Source organism: Lissotriton vulgaris, chromosome 4_1, assembly GCF_964263255.1.
Source record: "Lissotriton vulgaris chromosome 4_1, aLisVul1.2, whole genome shotgun sequence".
NCBI classification, from domain to species: Eukaryota; Metazoa; Chordata; class Amphibia; order Caudata; family Salamandridae; genus Lissotriton; species Lissotriton vulgaris.
In genome coordinates this window covers 1,251,973,823-1,252,000,931 of record NC_141691.1, presented here as the reverse complement: position 1 = coordinate 1,252,000,931, position 27,109 = coordinate 1,251,973,823, and the positions used below count along the sequence as shown (strand labels likewise).

The 27,109-nt window shown below is 43.4% G+C and overlaps 1 protein-coding gene across 1 annotated transcript in view; it reads left to right on the top strand.

The window, feature by feature from the left end:
- The window catches only part of DOK6 (docking protein 6), a 1,609,598-nt gene that overhangs the window by 118,903 nt on the left and 1,463,586 nt on the right, over positions 1-27,109 (top strand). The window contains exon 3 of the mRNA XM_086967445.1: positions 9,349-9,463. Within this exon, the coding sequence (XP_086823571.1) occupies positions 9,349-9,463 (115 nt within the window). The remainder of the gene's footprint in view (positions 1-9,348; positions 9,464-27,109) is intronic.

The following is a 27,109-nucleotide window of genomic DNA, read 5'->3' as shown; positions in this document are numbered from 1 at the left end:
CATGCTCCTCAGTTTGTGTGTCTACTTCCCTTATTGTTTTATTCCTTGAACTACACGGCAACTATATTATCTTGTTTTGCTGTCTCATAGCTTTTTTATTGAGTAATATGTCCAGCCTAATACAGACCATTTATTCTTTTGGCACTTTCACAACTGCCTGGTTTCAGGATTCGAAGGCACTGTGCATAACAAATGGTGTGCTTGTAAAGTTCCAGAACTCAATGTACTAGTTGAATAGCTGCTTCTCTTCTCGATTCATTCATATAAATAACATGAAACGCAAATATATTTCTATTTTCCAAATATTAAAGGAAATCAGGTGGTATTGCTAGTCCTATCTGCTTCTATGTCACCATTTGAAAATATTTCCAAACTTTTATTTTTAAACTAGATGTACCCGGCCACTCGTTGCTGTGGCTAAGTCTGGTTAAATGGAAGAGAAAGAAAAGGGTAAGCGCACGTTTCGGATATGTTTAATTTCACAATCCTTGTGGTAAAAACAATATGTTTTTGTCCATCCTAATATATGTAGACTATTGTCTATATGCGTTCATTGTATTTGTTACGCAGCAACCAAATCGATAGGGTCTGTTCGTGTTGCACAGTGAACCAAATCCTCCCCCTCTCTCCACCCACTTGCTGGTCTGCCATCCTGACACCAACTGTCCATCCTAATATATGTAGCCTATTGTCTATATGCGTCCCTTGTATTTGTTGCGCAGCAACCAAATCGATAGGGTCTGTTCGGCCTTTCGATTAAAAACATGCATGTATTGGACACACGCGTATTCGAAACCAAGTTTGTGTATATATAAACACACACTAATGTTGCAAAGTGAACCAACTCCTCTCCCCTCCCTCCACCGCCTTTCCGGTCTGCCATCCTGACAACAACTGTTCACCCTAATATATGTAGACTTTTGTCTCTATGCGTCCTTTCTTAATGTTGCCAAGTGAACCAACTCCTCCACCCATTTCACGGTCTGACGCGCTAATGTTGCAAAGTGAACCAACTCCCCCCCCCCTCCCTCCACCCACTTCCTGGTCTGCCATCCTGACACCAACTGTCCATCCTAATATATGTAGACTATTGTCTATATGCGTCCCTTGTATTTGTTGTGCAGCAACCAAATCGATAGGATATGTTTGGCCTTTCGATTAAAAACACACACGTATTGGACACACACGTATTCGAAACCAAGGTTGTGTGTATATAAACACACACTAATGTTGCAAAGTGAACCAACTCCTCCCCCTCCCTCCACCCAGTTCCCGGTCTGCCATCCTGACACCAACTGTCCATCCTAATATATGTAGACTATTGTCTCTATGTGTCTATTGTAGTTATTGTGCAGCAACCCAATCGATAAGTCTGTTCGTCCTTTAGATTAAAAACATGGCGTATTCAAATCCAACATTGTGTATATTTAAACACACGCTTATTCGAATTCAACGTTGTGTCAAAATTTCAAATCAATCTGTGAAGAACTTTTGTAAATTTAAGACTTTTATCAAACGCACATTGACATTTGTTTGTGTCTGTTTGTGCTTTCGATTAAGAACATGCGCGTATTCGACACGCCCATATTCGAATCCAACGTTGTGTATATAAAAACACTCACGTATTTGAATGCAACGTTGTGTCCAAATTTCAAAGCAATCGGTGAAGAACTTTCGGAGATTTTAGATTTTGAACAAACAAACAGTTACATTTTTATTTATATAGATATGCGCAGAAAAAGAGAGTTGCACAAACACGGCGAGCTGACACCATTTATTTGAGGATTGCAAAAGCCTTTCACCAGTCATTGTGTCAGACGCGTTTCGGCCATGCACTGCCCTTGGTCACTGGCGTACACAGAGAACAGATGCAAGGAAAGCGAACATTGTCCCAATGTTTAACTATCTGACCCCAGTGGGCGTCTCCGTAATTGCACCATGGTTACCGTAGTTCATTTTTAAATCCAAACCCCAGTGGGAGCCGCTGTACCCTAACATATTATAGTTCTGGCCTAAGTGGGGGTGTTTAAAGTAAGCCAGTTAGTGACTTCACCAATATTCTATCCTCAAATTAGACTTGTCATCCCGTTGGTTTCCCAATATTCATGACACTATGGACCCACTTCATAGACAGTGGGTCTTCTTCACGGCTCAGGCAGGCCGCTACAATGCAGAAAAAGAGAGTTGCCCCAAATTGAAGAAGCCACAAAGACGGTGAGCTGACACCATTTATTTGAGGATAGCAAGAGCCTTTTACCAGCACTTCAAACAACAGTCGTTGTGCAAGGCGCCTTTCTGGCATGCACTGCCCTTGGTCACTGGTGTACACAGAGAACAGCAGCAAGGAAAGCAAACCACATCCCAATGTTTAAATATCACGCCCCAGTGGGCGTCTCCGTAATTGCACCATGGTTACCGTAGTTCATTTTTAAATCCAAACCCCAGTGGGCGCCACCGTGCCCTAACATATATATATATAAATAGTACCTACTGGAAGTTGCCAGTAAGTGGTTATAGTTAGGACCTAGTTTCCATAGGAAAAGCATTTTTAGTTTTGCTAAAAACTTTTGTGCTGTTTGATAAATATTCCCTAAATCTCAAAACTAGTGTGTTGCTGAATTCAGCTGCTGTCTGGAAAGTTTCAGGATGATCTGTGTAGTTCCCAAGAAAAACGGGGGCTGTGTGGACCCCCTCCTGGGCTTTTTACAAGCCTCGCAGTCCACTACCACCCCGGGCTAAATATAAAAGGAATGGGGGGCCACGCTGACCCCCATGGGCCTCTAGGACCACCATCGTCCCAGGGCCTAACCATTTAAATTTCTGGGTGGGGCCACACTGCCCCCTCCCAGAGCCAACAAGTGCCCTCCCCAGGACATAGCTACTTTTTTAGACTTGGCAGGAGACTTGACAGCTCCCGCAAAGTCAGAGCAAACATGAACTCTGCTCTCTGCAACCGAGGGCTGTGAAATTGCTCTTTCTTGTTGAGAGCGAAGTCTTCATCTGCTTTCCTGCCCGCTGTCAAACAGGCAGAGAAACAGACAAATGGATTGGTCTCACAGACAGGGAGCTGCATGTTTAGCAGCTCCCTGTCTGTGAGAGCAATGCCGGTGCCCGCAGGAGGCAGGGAGTTGTTCAGGACAGCGGACCTTGAGGCTTCCCTGTGGTCCCAGGGAAAAGGGAGAAAGTGGCATAATAAAGGTCAGAAGCAAGAAGGAAGAGGCAGAATAAAGTTCAGCAATGAGCAGAAAGAGGCAGAATACAGGTCAGAAACAGGCAGAAAGATGCAGAATAAAGGTCAGAAACTAGCAGAAAGAGGCAAAATAAAGGTCAACATGAGTAGAAAGAGGCAAAATAAAGGTGCAAAATGAGCATAATGTGGCAAAAATATAGAGAAACGAGCAGAAAGAGGTGAAATAAAAGTGAGAAATGACCAGAAGGAGGTAGAATAAATGTCAGCAATGAGCCGAAAGAGGTATGATAGAGGTAAGAAAAAAAGCAGAAAGAGGCAGAATAAAGGTCTGAAATGAACAGACAGAGGCAAAATAGATCTTGTAATGAGCAGAAAGAGGCAAAATGAAGGTCAGAAACGAGCAGAAAGAGGCAAAATAGAGATCAGAAATGATCAGACACAGGCAAAATAAAGGTCAGAAATTTGCAATAATAGGTAAAATACAGATCAGAAACGAGCAGAAAGAGGCAAATTGAAGCTCAGAAACTAGCCTATAGAGGAAAAATAGAGACTTGAAAAGAGCAGAAAGAGGCAAAATAGAGTTCAGAATCGGGCAGAAAGAGGCAAAATAGAGATCAGAAATGAGCAGAAAGAAGCAAAATAAATGTCAAAAAGGAGCAGAAAGAGGCAAAATACAGGTCAGATATGAGCTGAAAGAGGAAAGATAAAGGCAGCAACAAGCAGAAAGAAGCAAAATGAAGGTCAGAATTGAGCAACAATGGCAGAAAACAAGCAGAACCCATTCAGGCACTCATGTACCCACTCACGTAACAACTCAGACACTCTAACAGCCACTTGCAGACCCATTTACTCATGCACCCACTCACAGATGAACTTAAACACACACACTGACAGTCACACTTCCCTAATTGATTATGTTCTGATCTCTTCTTCTTTTGAGGATAGTGTAGTTAACTACAGTGTACTGGACGTCACTTTAAGTGATAATTTTTCAATTAGGGTTGAAATTATAGATCCTTGTGCCCTTGCAGGTAATATCCCTAAGATACTATCTGAAAATATTGAAATTTCAAGGCAGAATGGCTATGCCCTAAAATGGTCCAAGGTTATACCTCAACAGTTTATTGGTAACCTGATTAAGGAGAGAAAAAATTGTTTTGAAATTTGCTTGGACATGGGGTCCGAGGACACCGTAGTTTTGGACACTTTTAAACTTATCATAATAAGTATTAAGGAAGGCCTTTTGGTCAACCTAAGGAATCATGATAATAGAAAGAAGGGTTGGTTTGACCCGGAGTGCACGAAGGCACATACTAAACTTAAACGGGCCTTGAATAAACATGATAGAGACTTGAAACAGATTAGAGAGCTCCGTAAAAATTACAAATCAGCTATTAAACAGAGAAGGGCCAAGATGAAACATGAAGCATGGGTGGCACTTTTAGATGCCTCTGACTCGAAGGACATGACTGCATTTTGGAGGACAGTCAACGCGCCATTTTTTAAAGATGACTCTAAGGCACGGTTAGAGATTGCCATTTCAGAGGATGATTGGGTGAAGCACTTCGGGGCACTTTATAGCCCTGCGGAACCTCTAGGAGAACTGCCGATACAGGAGGTACCTTCATTGCCAAATATTAAAAAGGAGATGAACCTCTCTTTTACGCTGGATGAAGTAACCAAGGGCATTAACTCAAATAAGGGAGGCAAGGCACAGGGCCCAGACGGTGTCCCAGTAGATATTTTTTAAAATAATGTAATATTACGGGCACCTCTGTTTACTAGATTTCTGAATGCTGATTGTACGGTGGGCCTTGCTAGTACCTGGTACGAATCTATTATAGTACCCATTTTTTAAAAAGGGGGACAGGGCTAGTTGTACTTGTTACCGCCCAATATCTCTACTTGATTCTACAGTTAAAATTATTGGTAGGATCATTTTAGATAGGTTGCAGTCATGGACCAATGAGCATTAGATTATTAGTGATCTGCCATATGGTTTTAGAGAGGGAGTTGGGACCATAGATCAGGGACTTAATGTATTCATACTTGTGGAAAAATATACCAAGGTTAAGGGAGGAAGGTTGTTTTTAACTTTTGCGGACTTGACCTCCGCCTTTGACTGTGTTAATCACACTAAACTATGGTCAATTTTAACTCGTTTGGGTGTTGAGGATAATATTATCTGTTTTTTAAGAGAGCTTTATAATGGAGCAAGGGCTATGGTTAGATATGGAACTAAAGGAGAGTGCACCAGAATGTTTAATATTGCGAGGGGGGTGAGACAAGGATGCCTCCTTGCCCCTTTTTTATTCTCTATTTACATTAATGGTCTGGAGAATATTTGACTAAGGGACTTTATTGATATGCCCACAGCATCCCAACGCCGTATCCCGGCACTTATTTATACAGATGATGCTGTTTTGATGGCAAGAACCCCCAAGTCGATGCAAACTTTGATCACATCGTTTACCACTTTCATGACTAATTTAGATTTGAAGGTGAACTGCACTAAAACCTTTTCTATGACTTGTGGCATTAATGTTAAACAGAGGAAAAGAACCATGTTCATTGACAAAAAGCCCCTGGATCATGTTTCTAATTTCCCCTATTTAGGAATATTGTTTGACTGTACAGGGAAATGGAATAGTGCTATCAAAAGTAGAAATTTGCTATTTCTTAAGTCTGTTACGGCCCTTAAACTGTTCAGCAAAAAGATGGGAAAGAGACCTGTAAATGAGCTCCTACGTATTTATAAAGCCAGTTGTGTTGCAGTGGCAACTTATGGTGCGGGAATTTGGGGTAATTTTATTGTCTCAAGCCTGTAGCTGACTGAGAACAGCTTTTTGCGATATCTTCTTACTGTTCCAGAGGGCACATCGACCCATAATTGCCACACTGAACTCGGTATGCCCTATCTGGAAGATCTTATTAGGGTGCAACCGGTTCTTTTGTGGCACAGGGTGTGGACCACAGATATGTGTCACCTAAATCGCCTTATATTGGGGGATGCCCTGAAACTGGAGGGCGCTCACCGAGTGAAATGGCTGAGATACATTAAAACTTTTTGTGACCACGTCAATCACCCCGAATTCTATGAGGATCCCAATTCAATGGCAAAAATCCCTAGGAAAGAGCTAAAGAGGTTATGTATTGCTTACTTGGCGAATTTAAGAGATCAAAATGAACTGACTAAAAAAACTGTGATTGCTCACCAGTTGACCCTAACTTCTCAGGCAATACAACCCTATTTGACTTTAAGGATGACGGCACATGAAAGGTTTTTGCTGACAAGATTCAGATTTGGGATTATATTTAGGTTACTAATTTTTCCCGCTACTAATGATTGGTCTGTAGATATATATAAATGCCCTTGTGATAATACCTCCACCCAATCAGATGTTTTGTTTACAGGACTCCTTCTCTTCTTTCAGTATGCAGGGCAGAGACATCAGCCGCTCCCCAGGGGGTGGAGCCAGCATTGTGGAAGGCAGGAACAGCCCTATTCAAGGTTCAGGTGCAACTCCTCCCTCCCATCTAGATGCAGATCTCTCTCTTCACCACTGGGTGACTCAGCCTGTCTCCTGGAATTCCCAAGCCCTATCACTCACAAAACCAGACATAGGAATTCACAACCTAGTAGAGGCAGGTTTGAATGGTTATACAAGCAAATACCTACTTTTTAAAAGTGGTATTTGCAAACACAGTATATTAAAATAAACTTTACTAAAATATGTATATTATTATTCTGAGTTCAGGCATACTAAACTCGAATTTCTACCATGTTCTGTGAGACAGTGATGATTATAAACATGTAATAATCTAACAGCCCAGTCTGGCCTATGGAGAACAGGTAGCCTTGCAATAGTGAAAAACGAAAATGGCTGTTATTCACTATTAGGATATGCCACACACACCAGGGCTTGTCCTACCTCATACTTACAATGCACCCTGCCCTTGGGCCTACCGTAGGGGTGACTGATATGAAGAAAAGGGAAGGTTTAGGGATTGGCAAGTGGGTGCACTTGCCCAGTCAGCATGACAGTACCGGACTGCATGCAGGCTCTGCAATGGCAGACCTTAGACACCTTTTACAAGGCTGCTTCTGTGAGTGGCACAACCAGTGCTGCAGACCAACAAGCAGCATTTGGATTTACACGCCATGGGCACACTCAGTGCACTAGACTAGGGTCTGACAAGTAAACCGAATAGCTAAACATGAAGCCACTGATTAGTGCATCAATTTACAATACAGAGCACTTGCACTGTGGCACTGGATAGCAGTGGCACAGTGCCCAAAGCATCTAACACCAGCAAAAATACATGAGGCAACAGCAAAAAATGGAAGGGAGACCCACGCCAATGGTGCCAGGTCTAACATGAAGTAAGTGCTTCTTTATTTGTTGTAGAGATCCTTGTATTCCTCTGCATCAATAAAGCATCACCAAAAGCATCTCAACTCCTTGATAAATATGGCCTTAAATCGAAGCACGAATGTAGGCTACACCTACCTTTCTTTCTTGAACTTGGGAGAGTCTGTGTTCACTTTTGCTGCAGACCACTTCAGGACAATTGTTTAGGTATTTACTATAAGTGCATGGTCACCCATTGGCTTCTTGGAGCCAAGGATGAAATAGTGAGGCTGATTATGAAAAAATGGGGGCAGGTTGCTAGAAATACAGATGGGTCTTCAGGATTTTCAGGAAAGAAATGTGATTGAGATGGAAGCTGAGACATACCAACAGTTGGTTCCAGATTGTCAGATTCATTACTGAAAAGGATATGCCTCCTAAAAGGAAGCACACTGAAATTCGAACCTATATTGCAGGAGCACCAGCGCCATGCAGGGCTCGATGACCAATACAGAGGAGCGTTAAACATTCCAGAAAAACAAAAGGAGTGTCAGTGTGCACACAAGCGAACGAGCATCGGATATTTTAGGGCACAATCTCATGTTACAGAAAAAGTAATCCCAATCATTAACTTAATGGAAGTAAATTCACAGCAGGTGGCAATTTGTTATGACACTGTGGAATGTACAAAAATGATACAAAAATGATAAATGTGCCAGGACGGGACTAGCGAATCAAAAGCAGCCTTGGTAAAAATTCTCAAACCAGCTTTGTCTCCTTGCACATTCTCTCTCTTTACATCCCTTCTCTCTCTGTCTCTCTCCATCCTCTCTCTCCTGCCTGATCACTTTCTCTCACCTTCTCACTACCTCCCTCTCTTTCTCCATCTCTTAAAGCCAGTGCTGTAGCTGGGTGGGGGGGGGGAGAGAGTGGGTGGTGTGCCCCAGGCAGCATTCTTTTTAGGAGTGTCAGAGGTAAGCAAGTTTAGTCTGTTGACTACCACCATACCCCGGCCCGGAGAGCAAGTTGTCCATCGGCTGCCACCCCACCCCATGGAACACGTTGGCCACCACCACCAATCACCCCCCTCACCCCTCCCCCCCCGCTGACCGGGCTGCAAACTTAGGGGCCACCCCGGGTGGAAGAATGTCTAGCCATTCCACTGCTTAAAGCCCCTTGTGCTGTGCCTGCTGCAGTTCAACTCTGGGAGCTGGGGCAAGCGGAAGAGGCACCAGGAGTAGCCCTGGGCTTTCAAAAAAACGGCACCCAAAGGATCCAGCCCACTGGAGTAATGCCCTATGATAATACAGGCCTGTCTGGCCCTCATGATTGCATATTCTCCCCAGAGCAAATGGAAAGTTAGAAATGCAACGAGTAGTGCAGAGGTGTGGCGCAGCGGCCAGGGCGACTGACGCTAGGCGCTGGGGATCACGGTTTAATCCCCGGCACCGGCGGCAGGGGTCTGCCCAGCACCATGCGACTCTGGGCAATAGCTTGCTTAATCTTCCCAACGGCCCCCAGCGCAGGGAAACCTAAGGCTAGCTGTGCGCTTCACAAATACAGGATTATTATTATTATTATAAAGAAAATACACACCACTTTTACATCTACTTCACGTGATTTCTAGCCTTTACTTAACTGCAGTCAAAATTGGCCAGTATCTGAATCCTGATTTTTAATGTTATCTGACAGGATAAGAGAGCTGTGCTCAGGCGCACCCTCTGTTTCTCGCATTCATATGTGCACGAGGTCAAGTAATATTTTATGCACAATAAAAATAGAACAACTGTATTTCTTCTTTCCTAGGTAACTGAACTGCACAACATCAAAAACATAACCAGACTGCCTCGAGAGACAAAGAAGCATGCAGTAGCAATTATCTTTCATGACGAGACGTCAAAGACATTTGCCTGTGAGTCAGGTAAGCAATTACTAGCACAGCTCTTGCTTGCGGAAACCAAACTGCGTCTGATACAATAGCCCCAGAGGATTGAGAAAACCAGCAAAGAGAAAGCATGGTTTCAGAGGAAACAGGCCGGGACATTTTTAAAGCAGAGGAGCTGGGGGTATTGATTTCTACACGTTTTCGGGGCTTGCTTATTTTCCGTCACAGAAGAAGAAAGAGTGGCTTTTGAGATGCTCAGCCAGGTTTTCAGGGGATTGTAAGTGATAACCTTCAGGATGATGTTAGACCATGCCAAAGGCACCCATATCTAATTTCACCCTCCAACACTGGTGGTATGTTCCTCGTTAATAATTGAAAACAAACAGGCAGTCAACACACCAGTAATGGATGCTAAAAGTTATTAAAACAATATGCAATATGTCCATGTATTTAAAATAGAAAACGGATCTTGCCGAGAATGCATTGTTTATTTAGTAGCAGCAGCTTTTCGAAGAGAAATCTCTCAGAAGGGTACAAGGTGGGCAGGTCTGACCATTAGCAGTGTCAGCGGTAACTTAAACCGGAAGTGTGATATTTAGTTATGACTCATGGAACATTGTGTGGAAGGAGAGGGAGGAATGCCATGCCAAACGATTAGTACAAACAATTCTCAATAGACTTTTTTTAATGTATGTTTACGCAGTACTAATAAGGTCAAGTCAAAATGTCAATAAAGCTCTGCTCGTGGGATTCTAGTTTTAGGTGGTATTTTTTAAGCATGTCTTGAAAAGGAGTAAAAAACAATGGGGCATATTACCAACAACTAGCGATAATTATCGCTATGTTGGCTTAGCAGCAATATTATTATCGCCGAGCTCCGCCGATTTTTATCGCAGATAAACCTTGCTATTATCAAGGTTTATCTCAAAAGCGATAAAAATCGTCCGAAATGCATGAAAAGTCAGAGATATTCATGCATTACCGAGCTAATGCTCTTAGCCATGTTATCCACCTACCAATGGATAACATGGCTAAGAACTGCTATGGGCAGGCGTTAGCTTTTGGAGATATTCGCGCTTAGCGCGAATATTTCCAAAAGAAGGTAATAGGAGATAGCGATGTTAGCGACTGTTTCCAGTCGCTAACATCTTGGCACGCCCACTTTGCATCTCATTAGCGATAATTATCGCTGACATGCAAAGTGGGCCCCAAGATGATCGCTATCTCCTACTAGCTGTCGCTAACTGGTGTTAGCGACAGCTAGGTAATAGGGCGATAAAATTATCGCCGCTTTAGCGGGAAAAATTCCAGCTAAAGCGGCGATAAGGCCCTTGGTAATATGCCCCAATAAGCTCATAGGAGAGAGCATTCCAATGGAGCTTCTCAAAAACAGAGATTGGGCATAAAGGGACGGGAGCTCATGCTATTGATTAGTTCGAAAACCAGAATAATAAAGCCTTTCTGCTTGCTGAGAGCCACTCTCTATTGCATGTGTATTGACAGGCAGCTACGTGGTGAGGAAGGCTGATTGCAAAGTTGACAACGTTGTCCATACTCTAAGGTATACACAAAAAAGTGATGGATGGAATGTTTGAATTAATCTCAGCCACTGGCAATCACTCAAGGCTGCTTCCCATCCCATCGATATTTTTCACACCATGCCACTCCAGTGTGGACACAGCCATATTCAAAAAAGTCTTGACCCTGTTCCAGTGGGAACAGTCCAGCACACCTGGCAGGCCAAAAGATAAGCACCCCAGAACAGTTTTAGCCTAGTTAGAGCTCATCACCCAGGTGCAGCTTGGTTCGGGTGACACAGTGAGCACAGAACCCATGTCTGGGCATTCCCATCTCACTTAGAGCAACACTCTAAAGTGTACAAAACAGTGATGAATGGAATGTTTGAATTAATCTCAGCCACTGGTAATCACTTGGGCAGCACCCCAATCCATTGCTATTTTGCACACCATCAGCCGCGTCCGCTGCAGGTAAGAGCTGTGGGGCCAGGTGAGGGCGGATTTTGAGAGATGACCATGACTGAAAATTAAATTAATAATTAATGTCCCCTTGTGGTCCTCTCTCGAAACCCCTCCTCACCTGGCTCCACCGCTCTTACCTGCAGCGGTCACGGCTGCACACAATGCAACCTCAGTTTGGATCCAATCATATGCAAATCAGCCTTGACCCTGTTCCAATGGGCACAATCCAACTGAACTAGCAGGCAAGGTCTTCCCTGAACAGGAACACATGCAAACCAGGACCGGTTTTGCCCGAGTTAGGGCTTATCAGCAAGGCATAACTTGGTTCCAGTAACACAGTGTGCATGTGACTCATGTCTGGGCTTACCAATCCCACCAAGGGTAACACACTAAAGCATGCACAAAAGTGATGGTTGGAACACTTGAATTCATCTCAGCCACTGGTATTCACTCAGGGTTGCATCCCAATTTATCACTATTTTGCCCACCAGGCCCCCTTAATTTGTGCCCAGCTGTATGCAAACCAGTCTTGACCCTGCTCCATGGGAACAGATCAGCCCAAACTGCTTTTCCCCTAACCAAAACAAAAGCAACCCATGACCTGTTTTGCCATAGCTAGGGCTCATCAAGCAGCTGCAGCTTGGTTGACATCGTGTGCATGGGACCCAAATCTGAGCATGTCTGTCCCACTTTGGCGACACACTAAAGTATACAAAAAAGTGATGGGAAGAAATCGTGAATTATTGTCAGCCACTCGGGCTGAATCCCAATCCATTGTTACTTGCACACCATGTCACCTCAGTTTGGACGCAGTCATATGCAAATCAGCCTTGACTGTGCTCCAATGGTAACAGTCCAGCCCAAACTGCAAAGCCAGGTCTTCCCTGAAGCAGAACACAAGCAACCCAGGAATGATTTTGCCCTAACTAGGCCTCATCAGCCAGGTGTAGCTTGGTTCCTGTGACATAGTGTGCATGGGACCCATGTTAAGGCATACCCGTCCCACTTTGGGTAACATTCTAAACTATACAAAAAAGTGATGGATGTAATGCTTGAATTAATCTCATTCTGCAAAAATACAAGGAAACGTGAGGGTATATAAGGACATGAGGTACAAAATGTTTCAAAGGAACAAGGGTCCCTATGACCAACAGTCATACAGTTGATAAAAAGAACAAGTTAGAACCATACACAATGTTTCTGAAAGCAAATAGAATCACAATTATTAACAAATAAGTCAAATGGAGGGTGGAAACAGAAAAAACAAAACACAAAAATCATATAAAGCAATTCAGGGAACTACCGTTGATCTACTGTAAACATTAGGCAAAAATTAAACGAGTGACCTCAATTTGACATGACAAGTTTCTATTCACCATAACAAAGGGAGCTGAGGATTGCCCTGAGACCATAAGGCACTCATTATAGTAGTTGCATGAGACACAGAGGTATATGCTAGTTGAATAATGTGTGCAAATGCATAGATACATATCCCTGAGATTACATTTTTCCGACTCAGTTACTATGCACCACACCATGTAGGACAATCATATCTACCGGAAGTAATTCTAATCACACCAGATAGGTATGAAACACACTGGGTAGCTAATAGGCATGGCATCATCCAAGTATAAGATGCTAACTTTACATAACAGGGGTCAAAGAAGTGTCCGAAAAAGGCATAGAATACATTCATACCTTTATCAATATATGTTAGATCAGGGGGTCTCTAGTTGGCAGAGGTAGGTACCAATGTCCAAATAGGGACCCTTGCTTTTAGTCAGGGTAAGGGGAATACACTCTTTATATAACCCCTGCTCACCCTGTTGGTAGCTTAGCACGAGCAGACAGGCTTATCAAAGGCAATGTGTAAAGTATCTGTACCAACACTGACAGTAACACATTGAAAACACCACAAATGGACTCCACACCAGTTTAGAAAAATAAAGTATCTTTATCTAAACGACACAAGACCAAAACGATAAAAATCCAACATACACAGTTCAAGAATATGATTTTAAAAGAGTTCTAGGGTTTGCATTAAAATATTCCACAGTTGTGTCACGTTTAGCCCAAAGTACCTGTAGATGTGACAAAAGTTCCAAATGGAACTTGCAGCTTTGAAAAACAAGCGATGCGTCACTCTTGAGACCCTGGAGAGGCGATGCGACAGCCCCGCTGGACGCAGCGGGCGTGTTGCGACGAATCTGGTCTGTGTGGGGATGGAGGGGATACCTTGTATGGATTCCAGTGCACAGGTTTGATAGGAAGCGTCTCGCACAGGCACGATGCAACGATCTTCGGGAGGGCGACAATCTTAGGTGCGGCGGCGATGCGCAGCGCAGCGTCGATCTTCTCCTCTCACGGCCCCTCGATGCGATGGCTCTGCGACGATGTTCGCAGCGAAGTGATATGGTCCACAAACAAGCGGTGCGGCGATCTCACCCAGCGACGACAGGCTCTGTGACGATACTCGCAGTGACAGTAATCTTTCCGCACCGGAGCGATGTGTTCCTCAAGTGAATGAAGCTTTGGTTTTTGCAGCGGCAACAGGCGCTGCGACAATCTCAATCTTCGCGGCAAATTTCCTCGCACTGTCGGGGATGCGCTCCACAAGCGAACGATTCCTGAAAATTGCAGATTGTCTTAGTTTCGCCTTGTCCAGCTTTTCAAACAGCAGGCACAACTTCTAGAGGCCCTACAACTTGATCAAGTACTCTAGGAAGGGCAGAACTCTCTCAGCAGAGTTCCCTGGGAAGCTGGGGTTGAAGTCCTTTTGTTCCTGGGACTTCTTAACAGGGAGCCAGCTCTTCTCAGGCCCTCGGAGAGTTCTTCAATCAAGGGGACAAAGCAACAGCAAAGTTTTTCCCCTTTCCTTGGCAGCAAAACAACTGCAGGCCAGCCCACAAGTTCACAGCAGGACAGTACTACCTCTTCAGTCTTCCAGCTTTCTCCTTGGCAGAGGTTCCTTCTTGATTCCAGGATGATCTAATTTTCTGTAGTCTGGGTAGCCCTTCTTATACAAGTCTTACCTTTGTTCTCTGGAGGCAGAGAGGCTTTGGCTTGGTCAGAACCAGGTCAGGTCAGTTCCTGAGCACTCTGTTTTTCTGTCTTCTCCTCTCCTTTCAGATAGAGGGGCAGGGTCGTCAGCCGCCCAGCAGGAGGTGGAGCCAGCATTGTGGAAGGCAGGCACAGCCCTATTCAGGCCCAGGTGCTAGCCCCTCCCACCCCTCAAGATGCAAATGCAGTCATTCAGCCTAGGGCTGACTCATCCAACCTCCTGGGGTCTCCCCAGCCCCTGTCACTCACAAACCAGACATTCAATTCACAAACAGGCCAAGTGACACAGAATGGTTAGACAAGAGAACAGCCACTTTCTAAAAGTGCTGTTCTCAAACACAGGATTTAAAAAACATCCTTCCTAAAAGATGTGTTATTAAATTCTGAGTTCAGGGATACCAGACTTTAATTTTCTATCTTGCTCCTATGGGAAGATATGCAGATAAACATCATACTCAGCATTCCCCATTGTAGCCTATTGGCAAGATAGCCCTCTCAATAGTGGAAAACGAAAACGGCTGTAATTCACTACCAGAGCATGTCACACACACCAGTATATGCTCTGCCTTTCTTATACACTGCACCCTGCCCAGGGGGTACCTGGGGCCATCTACAGGGGTGTCAAATGTGTACAGAAAGGGAAAGGTTATGCCTGGCCAGTGTGGACACTGTTCAGGTCAGCATGGCAGTTAGCAACTGCACACAGGCACTGCAGTGGCAGGCCTGAGACACCATTTTAGAGCTACTTGTGTTGGTGGCAGAACCAGTGCTGCAGGCCCACTAGTAGAATTTGAATCACCTGCCCTGGCACACTCAATGCACTTTACTAGGGACTTCCTGGTAATACAAATATGCCAATCATGGATAACTAATCACAATTACAATTTACTCAGGGAGCACTTGCACTTTGACACTGATCAGCAGTGGCAAAGTGCCCAAAGCATCTAAACCAGCAAAAACGAAATCCAGCACAGCGTCAAAAATACAGGAGGTAGAGGCAAAAAGTCAGGGGAAATCACGCCAAAGATGCCAGGTCTAACAATGTAATATTGTTTTTGGCTTTTGTAAGTAACCTATCTAACAAAAACAGAGGGTTTATGATTGCAAAAGTGTTGGAGTGGACAATTATATTTTACAACATTTTCAATATATGCAAGAGGCGTATTATTTTGGGTCATGCCCAGGGTCCCATTTGCATTAGGCTATCCTATAATAGACCCGGGGGTAGACATGTGAATGCCCGGGTTAAAATCAAGAGTAATTCAACTGCAGTAGTCCGCGTCTGTGCTCCTACCAGGGCACAGCAGGAAGACTCCTGGACGCCACGACTGGCAGATCTCGTCCACTCACTGGCTATGATGAGGGTTGACTTCAACTGTGTCCATTATCTCATGCATGATAGGACACAATGTCCATTAATAGGCACCCAAGCAGCAAGGAATGTTGATGGCTCACTACTGGACACTATAATGGAATCCTACTGACACCTGGAGGGCATTACATCCAAAGCTACAAGAATACATTTATTATTCACATATGCATTCACATATACATGACCTACACACAATAATAGACTTAGCACTATGCTCTGAGCATTTGTGAGGTGATGTGTTCTGTGTCAAACATCTGGGGTGTACGCTTTCAGATCATAACATGGTGTTAATTCACCTACTATGGGTCACGTGACACAACCACATACCTGCTGTAGGCACTGAAGATTAGAGCCTATATAGAATAGCCTTCCACACAACACAGGGACAGCTAATATTGTTACTATAGAGTGAGATGAATTTAATGTATTTCTTAGGGGTATGCTGACATCCGAATGGGAACTAACCTTAGCAAAGGTGTAAATAGACTGGAAAATGAAATAATGAGAGAACATCTCAAACACACAAGGGTCAAACTTAGGGAGCCGGTATATAGATTGGGCCAACACAGGTACATAGAATATGTGGCTAGGTGACATGGGGAGTCAGACAAATTGGGCAGGCTACTAGCTTAACTTGAGCGAAAGATAACCCTCACCACCCTATTACAGCAGTACACTTTTCTTCTAGAGTGATAATTAATACCCAAGTAGGGATCAATGCAGAATTACAAAAAGAGTACCATGTGATACATGTGGCTGCGCATATCAATATCAATTGAGTTGATATGAGACAATACCTGAGTCAACTAAAATTATGGAATTATCCACAAAATAAACGGCAGAACTAGAAAAACGTCTTATTTTAGGCAAACTCACCCTTGCAATCAAAGATCAAATAGGCAAATGTACAGGCACAGGCGGCTTGTCATCTGAATTATACAAGAAATGCGCTGGTACTTGGGCCTCTAGGTTAATTCAGTAATACTCGGATGGGGAGCAGATAGGGTCCTTTACTCCAGTCGTGTACAGAAGGATTAATGCTACCTCTTCCTGAGCCACATAACACCTACTTGATTTTAAATACTGACTTTAAAATATTGGGCAAGGTTTTAGCAAATAGGATTAAGCTATTATAGAGCAACCTATCAGACTGGGTTCATCCTGCACTGAAACAATGCACCGAATGCACTGAATATTAGACGTCTGTCTAATCAAGAAAATCAAAATTGTGCCACAGAAAATATCATGTCCTTTGTGGCCACGCGAGGCATGATGAAAACTTAGGGCCTCATTTATGAGGCCCCTTGCGCCATCGGAACTTCACTTTTCATGAAGTTCCGTGGCGTAGAAGCCCGCGTGGTATTTATCAGGCAGCAGTACGGCAGTTTTTGTGGCGTACTGCTGCCTGATAAATATCAGTCCCTTTAACGCAGTGTACTGCGTTAAAGGGGCGTGCAATGGGTGTTGCTGGGGGCGTTCCCAGCAACATCCATGGCCTTTTGACACTGCCCCAGATTTACGAGAAATCGTAACTCTGAAGCAGTCCCAAAAGCTTACGTCTCCCCAGGGGAGGCGTAAGGGAGGCGCAACAGGGAGAAATGTCTTTATTTCTCCTCGTATTTCCTTTTTCTATGTGTGCTGCATTCTACAGCACACATAGAAAGAGGAAAAGCCTCTTGTGATTATTTTTGTACAGAAAGGTTTTCCCTCCTGTACAAAAATAATCTTCCCCGCAAAGCAGGCACCCTTGCACCATTGTGCAAGGGTGCCTGCGCTGGCGCAGGCAGCCCATTGTGCGCCGGCGCAGGGGAAAAGGACAGGAATGCGCCATATCTTATAGATACGGCGCATTTCTGCCCTTTTCTTTTGCCGTAGGGAAGCGCAGCAGGAAGGCCTGCTGCGCTTCCCTACGGCAAAAAGTCATAAATGAGGCCCTTAGATTTTTTCCAATGGCCTATGTATTCAAGGTTTTGACAATCATGGGCTTTGGACCAGAAATCTAACAATGGATAAAATTGCCATATACAAACAACATTGCCAGGATGAAAACTGCATAAACACTTTCTGCCCCATTTATGATAGAAAGGGGCGCACACCACGGGTGCATACTATCTCCGTTTCTGTTCATTATAGCTAAGGAAACCTTGGCATAATTGTTGGGTTAATGGGAATGCAACAGGGTATTCACTTAGGGACCACAGCCCACACAATATCCCTCTGTGCAGATTACATTTTACTCTATTCCTGTAACATTGAGCAGAATGTAAGTAAAGGCCTTGACACCTTGCAAAAATTTGGGTATATCTGAACAGAACATCTTGCTTCTTCCAATGAAGCATGGTTTTACTGCCTCAGATCTTTAACCGCTCCGTTTGTAATGGGAATGAACAGGTACTTGGGCATCAAGATATATTGTCTGAGAATGGATCTAATTTACGGTAATCTGGTTAAGCAGACATGTGCGCATTGGTAACAATCTGCCACAATAACCATTTTATATCAGCAAGTATGCTGCTGACAAAATACCACATATTATACTTTTTCCTTGTTGATTTCTAAAGCAAGATCCACATTTCGAACACCCTCTCGCAGACTACACAGCACTGACGTTTTAAATGACGTCATTGCGTTTGCCACACAATACACGTTAATTGCGGTGTTTAATAGAAATCGGGCATAATTCTTGTGTTGTTACCAATGAAAATTGGTTGGTTAATGTATTCGTCCTGAGCGCTCTCGATGAATGGGAAAATAATCACCGACAGAAGACTCTTATTAGAGTTTTATTTATTTATTTTAATTTTGATAGTTTTATATAGCGCGAACAAGATCTTTGCAGATATCAGAGCGCTTTACAAGGAGGAGATGAAGTAATAGAATGTAGATAGTTGAGGTAGTTAGGTACAAGGTTCATAGTTACATAGGTAGGTCAAAAACAGGAGGTAGATCATAGGTGAGGTAGTGTCAGTACAAGGTGCATAGTCAAACCGTTGCGCCAATAATATAAAAGTACAAAAGTAAGCATATACTTATTTAAGCGTGCTGCACGTGTTTTTGGAGATAACATAAAGGTGGGCATAGTTGAGGTAGATGCGTGCAGGATGTATAGTCACACAGGTGCATCAGTAGTACAAAAGTAGGGATGGTTGAGGTGGTGTAGGTACAGTGTGCAAGTCACTAATACATCAAAATACAAAACACTAATACGTCAGAGTTCCTTGATTACCAGAATTGCAGATAAGAGCTGTGACCTGTCACTTCTGTACTGACTGGGACAAAAACGAGGCCTGGGAACTAAAATAAAATTGGCCCCCATTAGTGAATTAAATAGCTACAAAAATGCTCAATGGTTGCAAATGTTTTCAGTATTGAACTTATAAAGACACACTGTATAAGTGCTTTGCAAAGGTATGGAAAATTGCATGCATTTGAGCTTGCTGCAGGAAATGTTGGTTTTAATATCAGGGAAATCCACAGTAAAACACCACCCTGCAGACCATACAACAGACAAAAGAACAGACAAAAAACACCCCACACACTGACCTGTCTGACCAGCCATTGTGCACTGCCTGATTGCCCTATAGTCCAGTCCGACCTTTCATCTATAGTGTGCTTTTTGCATAATTACACTCCTTTTAATTTGAATGCCAAGGTTGCAGGTATTTTTACCTCGCTCCCATATATGCACCCACGTTTCCCTGATTGATATACCTAATGATCAGTTTGCATACATATCTTCTGTTGGGATCAACACAGATGCCCATATTACGTTTCTCATTAGTAAGTGTACTACATTAATATGAAGTTGTGCCCATTGTTTTATGTTATGCTGCATTTGTATACCACCTACCACCATTGCTATAACACAGCAATGCATGCTTTATTTGACGACCTCTCATGTGGATCTGGGAAGATCATCAACTGGGCTGGAGGAGACATTGTTTGGTTGCCTTTGCTGCTTTGTTAATGTGTAGTTGTGTGTGGTTTCAAAATAATTTCTACAATCATCACAACCCAGGTTTGTGTCTTATGATGAGATGCACTTGCGAGGGTCTTACTCATTTCTCAACTTCTCAACTACCACTTTTTTAGCCTTTACCTTTCTGAGGATAGCTAGGTCAAACAGATGAGGCTCAATTTTGGAAGGTGATGTAGATTTAGAAACTCAGATAAGATCTGTATTGTAATTGCAATTATATAGCGAATAGTACGCTGCTCCGGGACCCATAGAGGATTAGTGTTGAATTAGTGTAGTGAAACATGCAAGTAAGTTATTTGGATTTGGAATGACAGTAGAAGGATAGAGGAGGACAAAGGTTTGTATTTATATAGAGCTTGTCGACGCACGCTATTCAGGTGGCCTACAAAGTATTAGTGGTGAATTAATATGGTGAAATATGAAGTAATTAGCGGAGGGATAAAAAGGGAAGAACGATTTGCATTCATATAGCACTTGTTACCCCTGATGGGTGTTGAATCGCTTTTCTGGCGAGTAGCATGCCACTCCGAAACCCATAAAGGATTACTGTTGAAAATTAGTATAGTAAAAAAAAATATGAAGTAATTTGAGTAGTGGATATGTTATTCAGTTATTTGGGTAGTATATTAGTATAGTTTAATATGGAGTTTGAGAAGTGAACATGTTAGTCTGTTAATTTCGATTGAAAAGGATAGTGGAGGGATAAAAGAGTGAAAGATTTTTTTTTTAGGTCTTAGCAATAGGAGGAGACTTTTGGATGAGTAAAAAAGGAGTTTTGGAGGGGAGGACTCAGAGGGAAGACTTTAGAAAGGTTTGTTTTAGGGGACCGGTATAGTAAAAGAGGTGTCCGATGATGCAAGGAGGGGTAGAGTAGGAGAGAGTCTAGAAAGGGTTATTTTGGCAATCATAGTAGTGGTATGGGGTTTGGGATAAATAAGAGAGTAGATGTAGAGGATATATTGATAGATGTATAGGATGAGAGATAGGGTAGTGCATTGGAAGGAGTAGTAGAAGAAGTTTGAGATGAGTCAGAAGGTTGGGCTAGAAGATATATTGAGCAATACCTTGAGTGTTTATCTTAGACTGGTTTGTTGCAAGAGTTACAAAGTGTGATGGTGTGCAGTGTGTGTGTTGTGCGTTAGTGTTATTATGGTGGAAATGGAGAGGAGGGTGTTTGTTGGACAACTGATGGAAGGATGATTATACGTTTGTTAGTGATAAAAGGTGGTCTGTTAGGTGTAAATACAGTAGGGAGAGTGTTTCTGAATGGGATGTAGTTATGTATGGTGTTGATTGGGGTTGTGGTAGTGATGTGTGTATTGGTTAGTGGTCTATGATAGAGTTGTGTACTGTTTGTAGGTGATGGTGGATATGTGTGGTAGTTGGGATAGTAGGGTGTGTAGATGTGGTTTGGTTGGGTTTGTAGTGCAGGCTGGTACATTAATCTGTGCATAGTGTTGTGTGTGCTGTACATTTGGTGTTAGTGTGTTGCTCTGTTTGTGGATGTGGATGGTGTGGGCTGGGTATTTCTAAATGAGAAAAAGGGCAGTATTTCTGGCCCTAGTCCCGACCAGTCTTGAACAGGCTCAAACAACAAACTGCCCTTGTCCTCTCTGCCCATAACAGGCTCAAACAGGCAACTGCCCTTGTCCTCTCTGCCCTTAACAGGCTCAAAGAGGCAACTGCCCTTGTCCTCTCTGCCCTTAGCCTCGACGCCCGGGCTGAGACGCCCTAAGCCTGGCCTTTTTTATAGCCCTAGTAATCAGGTGACCCCATTCAGCCAATGGGAAACACTAGCCCTAACACTATCCAATCACAACACTAGCTCTAAAATCTAGAACCAATAGGATACCAGGACCCTACAGCCAATCTTAGCCCTAGTCCAAGAGCCCAATCAGTTCAAAAATCCTGATCTCTACGTCCGATAAAGGCCCTAGCCCTACCAGTAGTCCCAAAACAAGTCCATGCAACCAATGGCACAGGTAGCCCTAGTCCTTACTTCCAATAGAAAGCCTAACCCTACTCTAAGTCCCACACCTAGTCCAGCAACCAATCACACCAGAATCCCTAATCGCTACTTCCAATTAAAGGTCTAACCCTAGCCCTAGCCCACCCTACTCCCAACAACCAATAACATAGGAAGCCCTAGTCCCTACTTCCAATAGAAATCCTAACCATAGTCCTAGTCCCAACCCTACAATGATTGAATCACAGACCCAGAAACTAATCAGAAACCTCAAATACCCAACCAATGAGGACATTAACCATAATCCAATAGAAATACCAGATACAACCACCAATCAGTGTAGAAATGGACCAACCACTAGCAGACCATATAAGGTCCCAGCGACCTCAGACAAGGTTTGTTGGCCAGGGAGTTGGAAGGTGTTTCTCCTGTTCAGAATCTCCTAGGAGAAAGACAGGCTCAATCCACACTTTGGACTGCAGCAGGTAAGAGCCTCACTAACTTGAAATCTGATAATACTGTTTGAAAAAAACTTTACTCCCCCTGCTGGCCAAAAAACGATGTGCACAGGCCCTAGTAAAACACTGTTTAAACAGCGCACAGAAGCACCCTCTGATGTAGAAAAATCCCCGTTGCTGGGGGGGGGGGAGGCAGGGGGCTGGTTTCACTGGCTTGTGAACACAAAATGGAGGCTGGGAGTGCACTCTTTTAACATACAGGTCTTAGCACAGAGCAAAGGAGAAATTTGGAGGGAAAACAGAATTGTCACCAAGGAATGAGAGGGACACACTACAGAGGTTGGACTGCAAATCCCACAATTCAACACACTAAATGAAGGCAATCATGGGCAGGGAAAACCACCAATTTAAAACACAACACAGGTGATAAAATGTGCAATTACAGGCAGGCTAAAACTACAATTTTTAACTGTAACAACCAGAGGCATAGACAGTAAACACAGAAAGTGAACATCGTTCTTTAAACAACTTTGTGTCTTGGGAAGAGACAGCACTAGTCTGTCTCCTTACAACTTCCTGGACTATGCTCGCTGCAATCTGGGGCACAGGTAGGCTGCAACTCACAAGATGGAGGAGAATGATTTGGGGTGCACCCAGCAAGGCCTTAAGAGGCCTGGGCAGGTGTGAGAGGAGGGATCAGACTTGCCTGGTAGCTGAATAGCCAATGGTCTGCTGGCCTGGGGGTGGGTGCTGGGCAGCTGCTTCTCCTGTTCAGAATCTCCTAGGGGACAGACAGGCTCAATACATACCTTGGACTTCAGCAGGTAAGGGCCTCACTAACTTGAAATCTAACAATACTGTTTGAATAAAACTTTACCCCTCCCCCCTGCTGGCCAAAAAACGAAGTGCACAGACCCTAGTAAAACACAGTTTAACAGCTCATAGAAGTACCCTCTGATGCAGAAAAATCCCTGTTGCTGGGGGAGGGGGGGGGGCAGGGAGGCTGGTTTCACTGGCTTGTGAACACAAAATGGTGGCTGGGAGTGCACTCTTATAACATACAAGTCTTAGCACAGAGCAAAGGAGAAATTCGGAGGGAAATCAGAATTGTCACCAAGGAATGAGAGGGACAAACTACCGAGGTTGGACTGCAAATCCCACAATTCAACACACTAAATTGAGGAAATCATGGGCAGGGAAAACCACAAATTTAGAACACAACACAGGTGATAAAATATGCAGTTACAGGCAGGCTAAAACTACAATTTTTAACTGTAACAACCACAGGCATAGACAGTAAACACAGAAAGTGAAAATAATTTTTAAACAACTTTTAGTCTTGGGGAGAGTCAGCACGAGTCTGTCTCCTTACCACTTCCTGGACTCTGCTCACTGCAATCTGGGGCACAGGTAGGCTGCAACTCACAAGATGGAGGAGAATGATTTGGGGTGCACCCAGCAAGGCCTTAGGGGGACTGGGAAGGTGTGAGAGGAGGGCTCAGATTTGCCTGATAGCTGAATAGCCAATTGTCTGCTGGCTGGGGAGTGGGGTCTGGGCAGCTGCTTCTCCTGTTTAGAATCTCCTAGGAGACAGACAGGCGCAATCCACACTTTGGATTGCAGCAGGTAAGGGCCATGCTAACTTGAAATCTAACAATACTGTTTGAATAAAACTTTACTCCCCCTGCTGGTCAAAAAAACAGAGTGCACAGGCCCTTGTAAAGCACAGTTTAAACAGCTCACAGAAGCACCCTCTGATGTAGAAAAATCCCTGTTGTTGGGGGGGAGGCAGTGGTGCTGCTTTCACTGGCTTGTGAACACAAAATGGTGGCTGGGAGTGCACTCTTTTAACATACCCCATGGGGTGCGCCAACTGTTCGGACTGGGAGTGGTGTAGCCCTGATGTAGATTGTGGTGCTCCCCGACTGTAATTGTCACGTATCTAATTAATGGTGAACTCATGCAATAATGATGAAAGATTCTCATTAGAATGAGAGACAAAGATTCTCATTTCTTGCTTTATAAATGGAAATATTAAGCCAATTACAGAAAATGTATCATGAGCAAATTTAACAGCAATGCCTATAATTCATAAATACAAAGAACTCAGTGCAGTTCTCAATGAAATCTGACATAGATTCTCCTCCTAAAGTGGGGAATAGGGGGTCTTTCTTGCTAGCAAAACCCAAATATTATACAGGACTTTGGACAAAGACTTTCCTACATTCTATGGGAATGCATGATTCTCAGGATTTGGACCAATATGAAACAAGCTAGAAGAAACATTTTACTCAGAATACATGTGAGGATTCTCCCATGATAGTAGTACATTGAAATTAAACCATTCTTCCAGTGTTAGCTGTACTGTTAAGCTGACACATTGGTTAACATAAACCTGGGACAGTGAGAACCGTCCTTGATTCATTACAACTAGGAAGTTATTCTGAGAACACTTTCTGCTTACTCAAGTGAAAACTAGACAAGTTTTATTTAGAACAGGAATCTGCAACAGTTATCATGTAATATAGTGAGGGAAGATGGAGGACAGTGTAATCTCAAGCTAATGTTAGCACAAGCTCGAATCGTAATGCTATTTTTATGACAGAACATCGATGCTCACACAAGTAACATAAAAATAATTTAAAAAATATTGTATTGCTAGTCTTTGTAATATCTTTATTAAAGGAGAATACCTATATTCAGCATTAGGTTCAACAGTTACTAACATGTGACGGCTAGCTTTGTCAAGTGGATTGGTAACTTTATCTCACAGTCTCACATTCTTTAAAATAGCATTTTAGAATATTGGTTCACATCTTTTAATATACAGATACGATCCTTTCCTTCCTATATATAACTAGGATTACCAATGCAACCATTTTTATTGTTTCTTGTTTACAGTGGTCCCTGAAGCAGGGATTTCCTTCCCGAAATGCATTGGGCATCTTCAATGGACTTCTTGACAAAACATTTATATTGTCAAATAGAATTTTTTGGAAATGTTGTTTTCGGAAAATGATTTTGATTTAGTCATAAATTTGCATGTATTATTATCACTGAACATTGTCCCATGACAGGACAGTGTTATAAGTGGAATATCATTTATAAAGATAAACTGAGTCTATTGACCTTAATTTACATTGTTGAGTGTATAACAGTGGCGGCTCGCAGAGGGACTGCCAACTCGGTGATACAGCGAGCGCAAGGTAAATAGTTTCATTTATTTATTTACTTACTTCACTCCTGGATGTCGTAAGTCTGACTCCAATACCCCCACACCCTGCCCCTCCCCTGCCCCACCCCACCACCCGCAGCACTCCCGCTGCGACCTGCCACTGGTGTATAGTATACTAATAACTCAGTAAACATTGTTGAATGAATCTTTGTGCTGTGCGGCCAGGTATCAAGTGTGAGTTCACACGTGTTGAGTGTTTACAGCTTTGTCAAGTACCACGCATCTCACGTAAGGGTAACGCATTTCAATAATTCTCCCCCCATTACTGCACCAGAGTAGATCCATCATGCAAATCAGCTGAGTCCTTCCAATGAAATGTCATGCTCTATAAAATGTTCAGATGCTTTATTGGCAAAGAAAATGTGAGATGCCTGTGGGGTGAAAAAGTCCAACCAGCAGACTGGCAGCCAGACTTCAACCTCTTGTGAATGCCTCTCTTTCGTAGTCCCTTGATTTAACCCACCTCCGGCAGGCGGCAGCCATTTTCAAAAAGCACACGTGCAGCTTGTCCTCCCACACTCCTCCCTGCTACAGTACCAGCACAGAGACAGTGCTCCGAGAGAGGCAGACCATTCTTACGCACCTCTGTCTGTAATTCATAATCACACAGAGCAAACAGACTGTTGTGGTGTGTCTGTTCTTTTACCAGTCAGCTAAGTCCAGCTCATTACAATATAACTTTGAGCTTGTGTGTCTTTGGGTTTGCAGAAAGAGCACTCGACGTACTGCGAGGCAGCACTGGTAAACAACAGGTTAATGTAGCGTGCAGGGGCCCTTAGGGTCTCCGTGAAGGAGGAGGTGGTATTGACTCACAGACAGCATCAAGCACAGAGTACGCCCTACCTGCCAGCCTCCAAACGATCAGTCATTTCATGCGCTGTAACAGTGATTGAAGTGGAATACAAAAACCTGTAATAAATAAATGTGTTTACAATGCACAGAAATGCACTTTCCTCATTTCCAATGTGCACCCTGGCTGTAAAGCTGTCAGAAAATGCTTTGATTGGTAATTTATGAGTCATGCAGTCAAATTCTGCTAATGAGGCCACTTGGCAGCTGTGCAGGATACCAAGCGTTCCTTGTTGTGAGGTAATACTGCTGCACGAGAAAGCAATAGGGGGACATTTCTTATAATACCATAAATATATACAGGACAAACCTATTGCATACTGCAAAACATTTATGGGCCTTATTTATGAAGGCCTTGCGCCGCCGGTGCGTCACTTTTAACATGGGAAAAAGTGACGAACCGCTTTCATAAATGAGGCCTTAGGGACCTGCATGTGCATCTCAACCATGTGCTTTTCATCTGTTTTAAGGTATATAAAGCAGGCCCTAATTTTCAAAACCTGCTTAATTACATGATTGCAATTCTTCATGTCTGTGAGAAAGAATCTCTCAAAGTTTCAAACATGTGGAAGTGAAATTAAACATGTTGGCAGACTGAAATCATGTAAATGCCATACATATGAAACATTTAAATGTGACAGCTATGGATCTGCTCAGGTATCTAGGACAATTCAAATACAGAGGACCCCCATTCCTCTCATTTATTGTCTCAGTCCCAGTGCACGTCCAGTCGGGGGCACAGGAGCATTGATGTGCAGATTGATCTTTGCATGGTGTTGGTTCT